This window comes from Phaethon lepturus, unplaced genomic scaffold (genome assembly GCF_000687285.1).
Source record: "Phaethon lepturus isolate BGI_N335 unplaced genomic scaffold, ASM68728v1 scaffold29182, whole genome shotgun sequence".
NCBI lineage: Eukaryota > Metazoa > Chordata > Aves > Phaethontiformes > Phaethontidae > Phaethon > Phaethon lepturus.
In genome coordinates, this window is record NW_010521682.1 from 1 (window position 1) to 13,116 (window position 13,116).

Below are 13,116 nucleotides of genomic sequence, written 5' to 3' on the forward strand. Positions count from 1 at the left end.
GGAGGGAGCTGGTGGGCAAAACCTGCGGTAGAACGCTGCGGGAAAGGGAAGGCGGCGTTAGCGTTGTAAATCACAAAGCCAGAAAAAGAAAACTCGTTGCTTGCTCTGCTGCTGCCGAGTGTGGCGGGGGGGGGCCCCCGCACCTCCTTGCTTCCTAGGGAGAAAACGTGCTTTTCCTGGTGACCAACTTCATCGCTACAGCAAAGCAAGCCCAGGGCGCCTGTCCCGAGGTACGTGAGCTGCGCTGCTCTTCGCCCAGCGCTGCAGCGGGGTTAGGTTCGTAAAGCCAGCGGGTGCTGCTGCTCTGTAGCTGTACGGGAGCTCAGCAGAACCCAGTGCAAGACCAGATAGAAGGGAAAAATGGATTTTTATTCCAAACTGATTCCCTTCGTTCTAGTTGCTTTATAGATCTTACTTGCTCATTTGTATTTGCTCTGTCATACCTGCATGAACCAAGATGTGTATGCAAAGCAGTCTTGCCAGAATCACTTCTGGTGACCAGGGTGAGGGACAAGGTCTGTTGGGGCCTCACCAGCTCTCTGTGCTTCTTGAGGGGTCGTGTCACTGTATGACCTTCACAGGCTTTCTGCTGCCTTTGGACAAGGGCCGCTCTGGGGAGGCTGAGATGTGTTGCCCCATTCATATTCCATCTCTGCAGCGCAGCTGGCATCAGCACTGCCATCCCCAGCTAATACCTCTGTTACTTGTGTTCCTTCTTGAATCTGACATATATTCTTGGTTTCTTGACTTGCTGCTCCATTCTTTTACCTCTGTTCTGCCATTTTTCCTGATGCTTTTACACATACTCAGTGGATACCTGTGTCATGTTCCCTTTATAACTCTGCTGCAGGACTAGTATCCTCTCCATCTTAGTGTCCTATTTTTAGGAGGAAGAGAGCACAATGTCTAGGTGGCTTCCCAGTCAACCAACACTTAGTGGTATATGTTCTCTGGGGGAAATCTTTGCTTTAAGGCTGGATTCAGGCCAGCTCCTCAACTGAACTCTCCCAAGCTGGACCCTGCGTGGCAGATAGGAGCAAATGTCTTTTAAGCTAAGTCACTGCTGGCACCTTGTGCCAGAGCCAAGCACTGTTTGTCCTAATGGTCCCTTCGGCTTTTGCTGTGGCCTGCTGTGCCGTGCCCAGCCTGATCCTGCTTCCCAGCTTGCCCTGTGCTGCAGGCTGCTGGGCTGGGCTGCTCTCCAAATGCAGCCCACAGGCTGCGGGAGAGGAGGAGCATCCCCAGTTTTGGGTTGGGGAAAACAGTACTAACGATCCCTCTTTAAAATGTTGAGAACTCCTAAAGTACTGATAGCTGCAGGAATATCTCCAGGAGAAGACACGTGCCATAGAGCATTTCAGGGCTTGCTCTCAGGCCATCATGGGCATCTCGATGCTTATTTTTGCAGCATGCAAGTCAAGGACACATCCCATTACAGTGCCGCGGTGTGTCTGGGTGCCGTCGCAGCCTTAGCCCTGTGCTGCTCTCCAGTAGTTTCTCAGTTCCTGGCTTTAGGGCTGTAGTTGACTTTCGTGTTTAGAAAGCTTTGAGGATTTAGCAATGACAGCTTTTGACTTTGCAGGAAGTCCTGAATATTCTCAATTACCAAAGCATTCAGTGCTGGCAGGATAGACAAAAGTCTGGCTGGGGCCAGAGGCGGCACCTGAACACAGGACAGATGGATCTAGCAGCTGATGCCTGTGTTGAGCTCAAATCTGTGGCTGAGCTGTGACTTATCTCTTAGGGAGACCTTTCAGTGTTGATCTCGAATACTTTGAATGGTTGGAAACCCCTGCCTCTATTTGTGAGGCACTCTGAAGGTTAATGAAGATGATCAAAATAGACTTAGAGCCAGAAGGCATCAGTCAGTGCATCCACTCTGTCAAGATGCAAGCTCTGGGGCTAAGGGACCATTTCACTTAAATCAGGGCCTCTAGCACATCCAGCTGTGCTGCAGCTCTTACAGGTTCAGATGCTGCTGATAGATGTGCATGTGAGGAGCTCTGGTCCCACCCCAAGCAACACAGGACCGTGTCATAAGGGGTTGAGAGGGTGTTAGGTTTTGGGAGAAGCCTCATCCTTCTTTGCTCACATGTGATGCTGCTAGTGGTTTGCTCTCCAAAAAGGTTCATTTTGCTTCCTGGCCACTGGCACGTGGCTGCATAGCTGTTGAGGGCTGGAAATCGGCAATTGTTTCCAATAAGATTAAGAATAAAGTAATTCTCTACCCACATATTTGCGACTACAAAAAGTAAATATAGACCTTTTAGCCTGGAAGTTCCTAGTGCTTATGCACAGATCTCTGCTGTCAAGACAAGCATCTCTTTGCTGCCCCTGTGTGAAATCACCCCTGTCCCAGGAACACAAATGCTACAAACTCCGAGCAGTGTTTGAGCTCTGCTGGGAGCACTTTGGGGGATGTCTTCTAAAAACATGTAGTAGTTCACCTGCTTGTCAAGAAACCTGTTCTAAAGGCTGGTGTGCTCATATTCCTGTCATGCCCCAAACCTGCAGTTATTGGATAGGTTCCTAGAAAATTTGTTACTCCTAATGTTCCCAAGCTTTTAGACCCTTACACAACCAAGATGCAGCAATGGTTTAGAGAGCTTTAGGAACACAGATCCAGAGCCCCATGAGGGCTTTTAACTGAGTCTATATCTCTTTGGTTCTTTCACAATGCACTTGTGACACATGTTACCTGGTTTGGATCATGCCTGTGGGGAATGCCAGCACCGACAGATTTTTTTCTTCAAGGCTCATTTCCACTAAAAGGTGGTAGGGGAGGTTGAAACCTTCTTGGACTGGTTTTAGGTTTTCTGCAACACCACCACAGACCTCAATACCTGAATTTCTCCCAAGCTTTGCAGTTTGCATGCCCTGAACACCCGGAAGTGTCTGTGTCCCAAGTGGCACTTGTCATGGGTCTTGTTATCTGGACTTGGGAAAGGACTGATACACGAATCTGCAAATATCTGTTGTCTGGGTCCTTCTGGAGGCTAAATCCTTGACATCTGATTTGGATCCAGGATGACGAAGTGCTCTCATAAGGGCTTATTACAGCATTGTAGGCGAGTGCTGCATACTATGAGTGTACCATCAGTGGGGGTGAGGGGCATGAATCCGGAAGCCACCCATCTCCAGCACTTGGGCAGGACTCCCTGGTCCCTCTGGTAGTCCCGTAGGCTTGTCCTTAGGTACCCTTTGCTTTGCTCCCAGGCCACCTCCCTGGCTTGTCCGGCCCAGCATTTGCTGTGAATCGCACGTTCTTGCTGCACCCCTGCCCTCGCAGTAGCCGGCACATGGGCCCCTGTGATGACCAGTGGTCCCACTCCAGCTGCTAGCGCTCAGACCCCCATACACACAACCTGCGTACAGGATAGAGCCCCTTGCCCAGGAAAATAGTTAGAAATGGAGTTTAGTCCGAAGACAGGACAGACTGTGCTGATGGGGTGCAGGGCATGGACAGACCAGCATAGTGACCAGACAGCTCTGTAGGTGCAACCAGTCCTTTGCATCCTTTTATCCCTCTATTTTTCCAATGTTTGTTCCTTCTCAGATCACCTAGATGCCTCCTTTTCCGTGCCTTTTCCTCCCCTAAACATCCCATCCCCTAGATGTCCTGTGCAATCCCTAAATCTTCTTTTCCTGCCTCCCATAATGATTACCATACCCCTAGGCAGTGATCCCTTCACCCAGCCAAAAGCTGCTTCAGAGCTGCTCCTCTTGGCTCATTATGGTGGGTTTCATACCCAAAACAAGGGGCTGAGGCTGTGCTGGGAGGGCCTGGACAGACCACCCCCTCTTCAGACTCCAGGCAGGGGTTTCCTCGCCTGCCCAGGGACCTCTGTGCCCCTCTGGGCTTGTGGAGGTGGGTTTCTGATGGGCTGGTGACTCCTACTGTGAGTAGCTGGAGGAGGGTATTACTCGTATTCACCCAGCTGCTGTCATCTCTGTTTGAATAGGAGCTTTTTGCTGCTCCTGGCCATCAGGTGGGTCCAGAGTGAGGGTGAAGCTTTCCGTGTCTCTTGTAAAACTTGTGTTATGCTGTATTTAGGGTTTCTTTGGCTCTTCCTCAGGGGAACTGTGGTGGTGCTTTACAAGGTGCCTAGTGGACTCTGCCATTAAGGCCCTCCTGAACCCAACTGTGCTTGTTCCCAGTCCTAGCCGAAATGTCTGAGCTAGCTCCTGAGGCTTCCTCTGCCTCAGGTTCTAGACTTGGTGGATGTCTTCTATAAATGTTTGGGATGTGCTTGGAGAAACGGGAGCAGCCATGCAGAAATGTGGGTGAGTGACCACGTGGCCTCAGGCGGCTGCGCAACGCAGTAACGGCGCTTCTCTCTGTCTCTCAGAGCCCCTCTGTTCTTGATGCGACGTGCACAGAAGATGCAGACTGTCCCGTGGGAAACCCAGTGGTTCGTGGCAACGGTACTGGGTGTTTTGCTAAAAAAACCCATAAAATCATTTAATCCTCATGTTTGGTAGCGAACAGATCCACAAAGGTGCCTGATCGCCCAAGTCCAGTGCTTTTTTGTAACTGGGCACAGAAGTATACTCCAGTCATTTATTCTTGGCAAAATCTTACAGTGACCTGCTACGGCCGGACGGGCAGGTGCTGGGGGCACTGGGCGCTGTCACAGCAAATACAGGCGCACTTTGTTTCTGGTGTTGGCTGCTGGAAATGAAACCACTGTGCTGTGTGATTGGCAGGTTTTCCTTTGTAATAAAACCTGGCCTTTATTTCTTACTGATTAATATTAGCAGCTCATGTGAGTTCAGTTGGAAAAGGATATTGCAGCTCTAGGAGGTTGGTTGCCAAAGCTTTGTGTGCAGGATTGCCCCAGCTCCTTGTTTTACCACCCGGGGAGCGGGTGGCTTCAGGAGCCACAGGCCAGGAGAGGCTGTGCTGGACAGACGGGTGCTGACAGCAGCAAGCAGCTTCTTGTCTTTGTAAAACTGTCCCTGTCATTCGGCCTCGAGGGGAGGTTTCACAGGTAAGTTTTTGGGTGGGGAAAACACTGAAGATGATCCCAGGGTCGTCTTTGTGGCTCAGGTTTTGAGAAGGCCAGAACAAGCCAGTGGCCAGGGGGTTATCCCAGGCGGGAGCTGCAGAGAAGACGTTTCAACAAAAAGCAATAGTAAACGATATACATTGTCTCATTTCCAGGGATAAAAACTGGGAAATGTGTGATGTTCAACACCACCCATTCCACCTGTGAGATCTATGGCTGGTGTCCTGTGGAGAATAACACTCTGCCCAGGTAAAGCACAGGGTGAGGAGACAGCAGGTGTTGAGAGCTTCGGTTGTTTCCCTCTGTGCTCTCTGTAACTGGGGGCCTGATCATACTTGCCTGGGGCGCAGCCAGGTTCAGGGAGATCTTTGATCTACCGGTCACTTAAGCCCAGAGAACTTCACACAAGAGCGTTTCTTGCAACTGTCTGTTGTAGCCAAAGTCCTGTGATTGTGGAATAGACCACAGAGCGAGGGGAGTGGGGATGTGCCTTGGCTGCTGTGCGAAATTTGAGTTCGTTGGTCATTGTTTTCTAGGAAACCTCTTCTGGCTGAGGCAGAGAATTTCACTCTTTTTATAAAAAATACCATCCACTTCACCAAATTTAACTTCTCCAAGTAAGTATGACGCTCCTTCAGCCAGGGCTGTGCATGCAACTTAGTCCAGGCTCTGCGCTGAGCTTGTCTGCCTAGGGCCTCAGCAGCCGAGGCATCCAAGAAGCCATGTGCCATCCAGGGAAGGCAGTGGCTCAGGCAGTTACGGTTCAGGACGGCGTCTTCGGGAGAGCGCCAGTCGCTTTGGCGGCACATGTGTTTGCAGATATAAGAATAACGGGATGGGGACCGCCCAGATAGAGGGGCTGCTGTGCTCCAGCCTGTCTACAGTACTGCAAATGGAGCATGACAAGGCCATTCATTCCCAAGGTCTCATTTTACCCCGTATACTTTTGCATTTTAGCCCCTGCAAAAGGGCTGCACTGGCCCCACAGCCCCAGGCACGCTGACTGTGGTGCCTTATTCTGGCAGGAGGCATGGCTTGGGGCAGCTGAACTGCCCCCGCTATCAACCCTGGAGCGGTAACTCAAGCTGGGTCATTACATCTCACAGTGGTGGGAGCTAGGTGCTGGGGAAGAAAGGAGAAGCACGAAGGTAGAGGTGGAGGAGAGGAGGAGAAGGACCATGGCAGGTGCTGTAAAGGGTGGTAACTCCACATGTGATTCCTCTGGGCTGGTTTCCCTCCACCCTCTCTCTGAGTGTGGCTTTAGGAGAGGCAATGACTATCTCCCACTGAAGCAGGAACATTAGTGGTCCCACTCCAGCAGGAAGGTCTCCTTTCCAGCACTGCAGCAGGGCTCCCTGACCTCCCGCACCCCACTCCACCCGTGACAGCTCCCTTTCTCCTGTCTCAGGTGCAATACTTTGCAAACCAATGACCCTGCCTATTTCAAGAGCTGCACGTACGATCCGTTCTTCAGCCCCTCCTGCCCCATCTTCCGTGTCCGTGACATGGTGGAGGCAGCTGGAGAGACCTTTGGGGACCTCGCACTGCTGGTATTTTCTTTTCCTTTTAAAGTATGGAAGATGACTCCAAATTCCCCAAGGGTGTGGGCAGGGGACAGGAGTGACCCCCAAAATGCTAAGGGAATGGTGTAATCTCTCTGTGTGATCTGTGAACATCTGAAAAGTAAACTCAGCAAATCTCTGATCCCGTGCTTCTCCTGGAATAAAAATGTGTTTTGCAGGGGGGGAGCATTGGAGTCCGCATTGAGTGGGACTGCGACCTGGATCACCCTGCTGCCCAGTGCCAGCCACAGTACTCCTTCAGCCTGCAGGACCGGAGGTACAATTTCAGGTGAGGATGCTGGGACAGTGGCTGCAGGGGGCTGTGGGATGAGCACACGGCAATCATTTGAGGTCTCAGTTTTCCTTATGGATGCTCTGAAAGGAGCAGCAGAGGCAATGGGACGTGGTAACCCAGTGGCAGGGTCTGTCAGTATTGGGGTGCCATGGTAGTTCCCGCACCTTGTAGCTCCGCTCTGTTTGGAGCTGTACAAGGCATTTACCTGCCTGAGGGCAGGGACATGTGGCTGTCCATGCCCCTGCTGACCCTGAACTGGATGCACTGGGAGCTGCATGCTCCCAGTGACCCTGGGCTGGGTGCTGAGCTGACACTGATGCCCTGCTGCTCATGCCAAGCTAGTGAGTCATGACACCATGTGCATTGCCCATGTCCCTGCCTGCTGGAGGACATAAGGTCTGCAGAGGCATGTGGTAGCCCCAGCAATCATACAGCACTGGCAGCCCTCTTCCCTCACTACCTGTGCAGAGCTGCTGTGGCTTTCTGAGCCATGTCCAATGTCTCCCGCAGAACTGCCTCCTACTACTGGGACTCCCAGCGGCGGCTCTACCGGAACCTACTGAAGCTCTACGGCATCCGCTTTGACATCTCTGTGCATGGCCAGGTACCATCTCCTCTGCAGACCCCACGTGCATGGTCCTGGCAGCCTTGTCACTGGGGCTGCCTGCATGCACCACTGCCTGCTGCTCTGTCCTGCAGCAAGCCCCATGGCTTCCTGCTGGCATTGCTTTTCCCCACCCTGGTGAGCTCTTCACCTCTTTCCAGAGTTTTCCAAGCAAATCAAGAAAAAATGGTCCCTCCCATTTGAAGAGAAACTTCTTGGTAATGCACTAATAAGCAGGGAGATTTTCCTTGCTGAAGGTCTGACCTGGGTATTGTGAAGAGCTGGGCTCTGTAGGCAAGGTGGGCTTGTTGGGGCAGAGGGCCTGTGGGCATCTGAATGTCTCATGGTGGGAGCACCTTGGCAAAGATCAACCTGAACTTTTCTGAACCTGGACAATTAATCCCTTCTTGATTAATTGTACCCTCAGGGAGAAAAGGCATGGGAATGATCGTGGCTGACGCTACTCTGTGCAGCATCACTGACAAACTCAATATTCAACTGCAAGATGGTGCCTATGCTGAGAGGACTTGCCATCCTGAGAGATGTCCACAGCTGGTCTGTTGTGCTTAGCAGTGGCCTTTTTGCCTGAAGAGGGTGAAGCACGCTGTGCAGGACAGGGTGCACCACTTCTGGGTGCAGTGAGACCAGGTTGGGAGGTGTGGGGCAGGAGAGAGTAGCCGGGAGAGAGACAGGAACCCAAAAATCTCTTTCCTCAGAGATACCAGGTTGATTTGAGCAGAGGGGGACACATCACATCAGGGCCATGTTTGCTGTTTGCCGGAATGTAGTTCTGTGGGTGGCAGCTGCTGAGGTCCTGCAGCAAGAGAGAGGCTCCTGCTGTGCCTGCAGGAGTAGGTGGGTCACAGTAACCACTGCTGCCACTGAGTCACAAGCTGCCTCAATCCCTTCTTTTGACAGCCGAAGGGGTTTTGAGTCAAGGCAATAGCAGTCAGGTTCCTACAGCTGGGCATGGAGAAATGACCCTGGTTTCCTCCAGCACCTCCCTGGCTTTAAGCACGCTGCCCAGCGGGGCTTGTCCCACAGCCCTCTCACCACTCTCCACCTGCTGTTCTCACCAGGCTGGGAAGTTCAGCATAATTCCGGCTGCTGTGAGCTTCGCCACTGGCATCGCGTTCTTTGGTGCCGTGAGTACTCCAGATGCACTCTTTTCCTCCAGTCCACGGGTTGGGATTTGCCACTCATCCGTTGTTTCCCTTGCCAGCCCAGGAGAGGAGGTTGTCTGTCAGAGTGTTAGCTCCCATTTTCCCGTTTGTGATCTTTAGCAGTAATGACACTGCTGGATCAAGGATCCTGAGCACTGTCAGGGGCACATCTCGTGGAGGCTGGGTGTTTGTGTTGACCCTGGGAAGGTGCATCGCTGAGGTGTTGCTGGCTGGTCTGTTCCAGCTGTCTTGGCCAGCAGGAGAGAGCACCTCCTCTCTGCATTTCTCCCCTGGCTCTAAAGGGAGCCACTGTCTGGCTCCAGCATGGACATGGCGTTGTGGTCATTGAGATGGAGCAGCCCCTTGTGGAGCACTTCTGTGGCTCTTCCCTTTCAGCAGAGTAACGGGGAGCTGGGACTCCCACACCTGCCCCCTCTCCTCCCAGACGTGCTCATCCCAGTCCCTTATGTGGCTGGATGGCGGCTCTCTGCTGGACCAGCCCTCACCCTGCGTCCGTGCAGCCCAGATGATCATCTCTAACCTCCTGTGCAGCTAATGGGAGCAGGTTAGGTCAAAGAGGACCTGGTGTAGCTGCCTGGGTGGCCTGGGCCGGAGGCAGGTCAGGCTCGCTGCCCCCAGCACTGGCCAGGTGCTGGAGTTTGGCCTGCAGCCAGCTGCAGGGCTTGGTGGGAGCCAGGGCAGAGGGCCTGGCACTCCCGCAGGAAGTTTCAGTGCTGACCACCCTGCTGCATTTGTCTGTCTCCAGGCCACGGTGGTCTGTGACCTGGTTCTGCTCTACCTGGATGCGAAAGCTGACTTCTATTGGAAGGAGAAGTTCGAGGAGGTAAGGATGGGGACACTTCAGAAAGATGAGGTTGGAGTGACATTTCGCAAGCAGATTTAACTCTTTTTCTGCCACTTGATTAAAACATAATTCACAAGATCTTTCCCTGATCCAATCCCAGTGGAGCAGTTCTTAGTCTTTGACTCTTGGCCTTGGTGCTTCAGTGGCTGGTCTGAACTGAACCTGACAGAGATTAAATTCTTACAAGTTTAATGACAACAGGCATTGTCCTCTTCCAGGAGAGGAAGAGAGGGACCCAGCTGGTGCACAGACAGCAGGGAAAACTGTACCATGACCACAACAGACAGCAAGGGGACCTTACTGTAGAAACCTGACCCAGCTCCACACTCATTCGCCCTCTTCTGAACCGAATTTGGCCAAACTGTACATGGAGAGAGGGCAGCTTTTCTGTGTCGGTGCTGACGCTGCAGTTCAGTGACAGGCTTTCTTGCCATGTGTGACTCTTGCTTTGGCACTGTCCAGCCCTGGGGAATCAGGAGGCCCCACACAGTGGGAGAGCTGCCAGCCCTAGCTCAGGTCATCTTTGGCTTTATCTGGCCAAGTCTTAGAAGCCTCTGAAGATGGAAATCCTCCAGCTCCTGGTGAACTGCCCCAGGGCTGCACCATCCTACTGGGTGGATAAAAAAGTTGTTCCTAATGCCTGCTGTCAAATCACAACTGGAGCGGGGGTTTCAAACAGTGAATCTGATCTCATGGGAGTGAGCACATCAGCAGAGGACCACCTGCCTGGGCTGTCCCCTTGTCTCTAGTATACTAAGAGGCCTCTGTTCATTTTGCAGGCAAAACCCCCTAAAGGTAAGACCGAGGCTGCCGCTTAGGGACATTGTGAATGCTCCTCCACAAGGACCCTTCGCTCCGGAGCAACCTCCAGGTAGACGCGATGGGGGCACGGCTGTGGCCCAGGTGGAGGTGGCCCAGTTCTCCTGGCCCAAGTGTGTGCTGCTGGGGTTAGGGTCTGCCTTTCCTGGAGAAACCTTTGCATCAGCAGAAGTTCTTTGCTCCTGGAGCACAAAACCCTCCCATGTGCAGCTTGCAGCACTGACCGGCCCGTGACTGAGCAGAGCCGTGCTGCGGAGCTGCTGTGGGAACCAGAGCTTGCTTACTCAGCACAACAGGCTTAAAGCACTTTGCACTCCTTCATGCTCCGGATGGCCGTGGGCCTTGATTTCCTCTGAAAAACAGGGGTGCAATGAAATAAAGCTATTCAGAAAGCGGGAGGTGGCTCTGCTCTGTCTGTTGGCTGTGAAGATTTTGTGGTGCCACTCTTGCACCTCGTGTCACCCTGCATGCTTCCAGCTGGGATGGCTTCACAGGAGCCACCCCGATCCTTGGGAGCCCCCCTGGGAATAGCAGAGCTGACCCCTCTGCCCCAGTTTGGCTGCACTCGGGGAGGGTTTAAGGGTGCAACCCTGGGCTGGTAGTTGCTTGCTGGGAGGTGCAGGGGCTTCTGCCAGGGCTCAGTGAGGTGAGCCGGAGCATTTTGGAGGTGCTGAACCCTGTGCTCCCACCTCCCCCGAAGGTGGGCCTGTGCCTGTGGGGTGCTCTGGGAACCCCACAAGCTGCACAAAAACAGTGTGGAGGCACAGTTGGGGTCTGAGCACTGTTTAATGCTCCCTGCTGCTACTGACTGCATGGGATGGAAGGGTCCTGCAGCATCACCCCTCCCCAGCTGCCTGCCCCACCATGTCCCCCTGCCCTGGCTGTCCCCTGCTGCCCTCCTTGAACTGCTGCAGGTAGAATTGTGCCGCTAGCTGCTTGGTCATGGTCTTCAGCGCAAGGAAGGCAGCTGCAATCTCGGCGATGAGGAAGGCCAGGAAAAGGCTGTGCACGGCCATCTCCAGTGGCAGGCGGATGATGTGGCTGTCCGTCAGCAGGAAAAAAGGAGCTGGATCGGGAAGGAGAGGAGGAGGAACCCGGCCAGCTCGGGCACCTGTGGGAGCAGAGGGCCATTGGTGGGGTGGGTCACTCTCTCTGCCCCAGGAGATCCCTGCGTCGGCCACACTGCTGGCCTTGGCACCCAGGTACCAGCAACGTCCCAGCTGCGTGGAGCTGCGCCCAGCGTCGCACCCACAGCACAGGGCGAGAGGCAGCAGGAGAGTGAGTGGGTGCCCTTCGTCCCCTGCCCTGCCCCCCCCTGCCCCCAGGTCCGGCCTGCACCTGCAACTCCATCCCAGGACAGCTGCAGGCAGGACTCTGGGAGGAACAGGCAACGACAGGCACTCGGGTGCTGAGTGACGGGACATCCAGCATAGCCACCGCTTCCCTGGCAGGGCTGTCCCTCGCTGGGCACAGGGGACTTGCAGTCAGGACAGAGACAGCACTTACCTTCTCCTGCAGGTTCCCCACGTAGCCCAGGTAGAGGCGGGTGCCCTCAGCCAGCGAGAGGATGAGGAAGGCAGCGACCAGCAGGAACTGGTAGTACTGAGGCAGCAGGTGGTACTGTAACGGGGGGCAGAGCTTCATCCCAGCCAGCCCCGGGCCCAGCTCTTCACGCTGTGCCAGCTCCCAGCCCTGCTGGTGCCCAGCCCTGCCCACTCTGCCCTCCCAGTTTAACCTTCCCTGCCTGGAGAGTTCTGTGGTTGTTCTCACGATTCCCATTGTGGGAGCCAGAGGCAAGTCATCTTGTCAGGTGGAGGACAGGGCATTTTGCTCATGTGGGTGGGGACCCATTAATTTTGAAGAGGCTCCTCTCTCCCTGGCTCAGTGTGGCCCCTGCGTGCCCAGGGAGGTTGGGCAGGAGCAGGCTCACCCCCCACCACGTGCCCCACGGGACGGTACCTTCAGCTGCAGCATCATCCCCTCAGCCAGGCACCAGACTGGGAAGTAGTAGACGTTGAAGTAGAGCATCATCTGGAGGGGCAGGCTGGCCAGCAGCTCGTGGGCTAGGCAGGGTGGGCAGGCAGGGGTGGGCAGGCCTGCCCAGCACCCCCAGGGTCTCGCCACCCAGAGGAAGCCCCTGCCCTGCAGCTCGCAGAGGGGCGCTACGGCCCCCGCCACGCCCGGGGGCGGCTGGGTAGCAGGAAGGGCTGTTTGCAGCAAATGCACTGATTTTTGCTCTCCCTCATGGGTGGGTGGGTGCAGAGACCCTTTGGGTGCTCAGAGCCACCCGGGTGCTTTGGTGATGTGCTGAGCAGGCTCGCAGTGATGAAGCAACAGCAACCCCCCCAAAACCCTTCTTTCTGCCCCCAGCCCTGCTGCCCGTACCTGGGTGGTAGGTGTGGGCAGCGCCGCTGTCCCGCGTCTTGTTGTTGGTGAAGAGGGAGCTGCTGAAGGCCACCAAGCTCCAGCGGAGGTTGCGGGGCAGAGGGGGGTGCGCAGCCATGGTTGGCAGCTGAGCCCTGCTCGCCCCAGCCCGGCTCAGGCGGGATTAGCCAGAAGGTAATTAACGGGATGACAGGTCAGGCTAATGCGCGGGGCCACCCGGCCATTGGCTCCCCGGGGACAGGGCTGCTGAGCTGGGAGGAGGATGTAGAGAAGGAAATTCCCTCCTGGGACACCAAGCCCAGACACAAGCCACCAGGATACAGAGCATCTCCCCACCACAGCAGCTTGCAGGGGTGAGCAGTTGCACCCATCACCGTGACGGGGACACGGCAGTGCCCACAGCCCGTGCAACCC

At 54.6% G+C, this 13,116-nt stretch overlaps 2 protein-coding genes across 2 annotated transcripts; one reads left to right on the forward strand and one right to left on the reverse strand.

The window, feature by feature from the left end:
* Positions 1-158: 158 nt before the first annotated feature.
* LOC104616554 (P2X purinoceptor 6-like) lies at positions 159-10,316 on the forward strand (the record flags this gene model as incomplete). Its single annotated transcript, XM_010281600.1, has 11 exons — positions 159-230; positions 4,207-4,284; positions 4,350-4,425; positions 5,165-5,258; positions 5,546-5,626; positions 6,418-6,559; positions 6,751-6,860; positions 7,377-7,470; positions 8,550-8,615; positions 9,400-9,477; positions 10,278-10,316. Coding segments are annotated over 11 exons (930 nt in total), but the record flags the coding sequence as incomplete, so codon positions are not given.
* Positions 10,317-11,153: 837 nt separating this feature from the next.
* LOC104616555 (transmembrane protein 17B-like) lies at positions 11,154-12,820 on the reverse strand. The gene is given in 5 exon segments (XM_010281601.1): positions 11,154-11,380; positions 11,383-11,428; positions 11,824-11,937; positions 12,277-12,380; positions 12,703-12,820. Coding segments are annotated over 5 exon segments (609 nt in total).
* Positions 12,821-13,116: the final 296 nt, after the last annotated feature.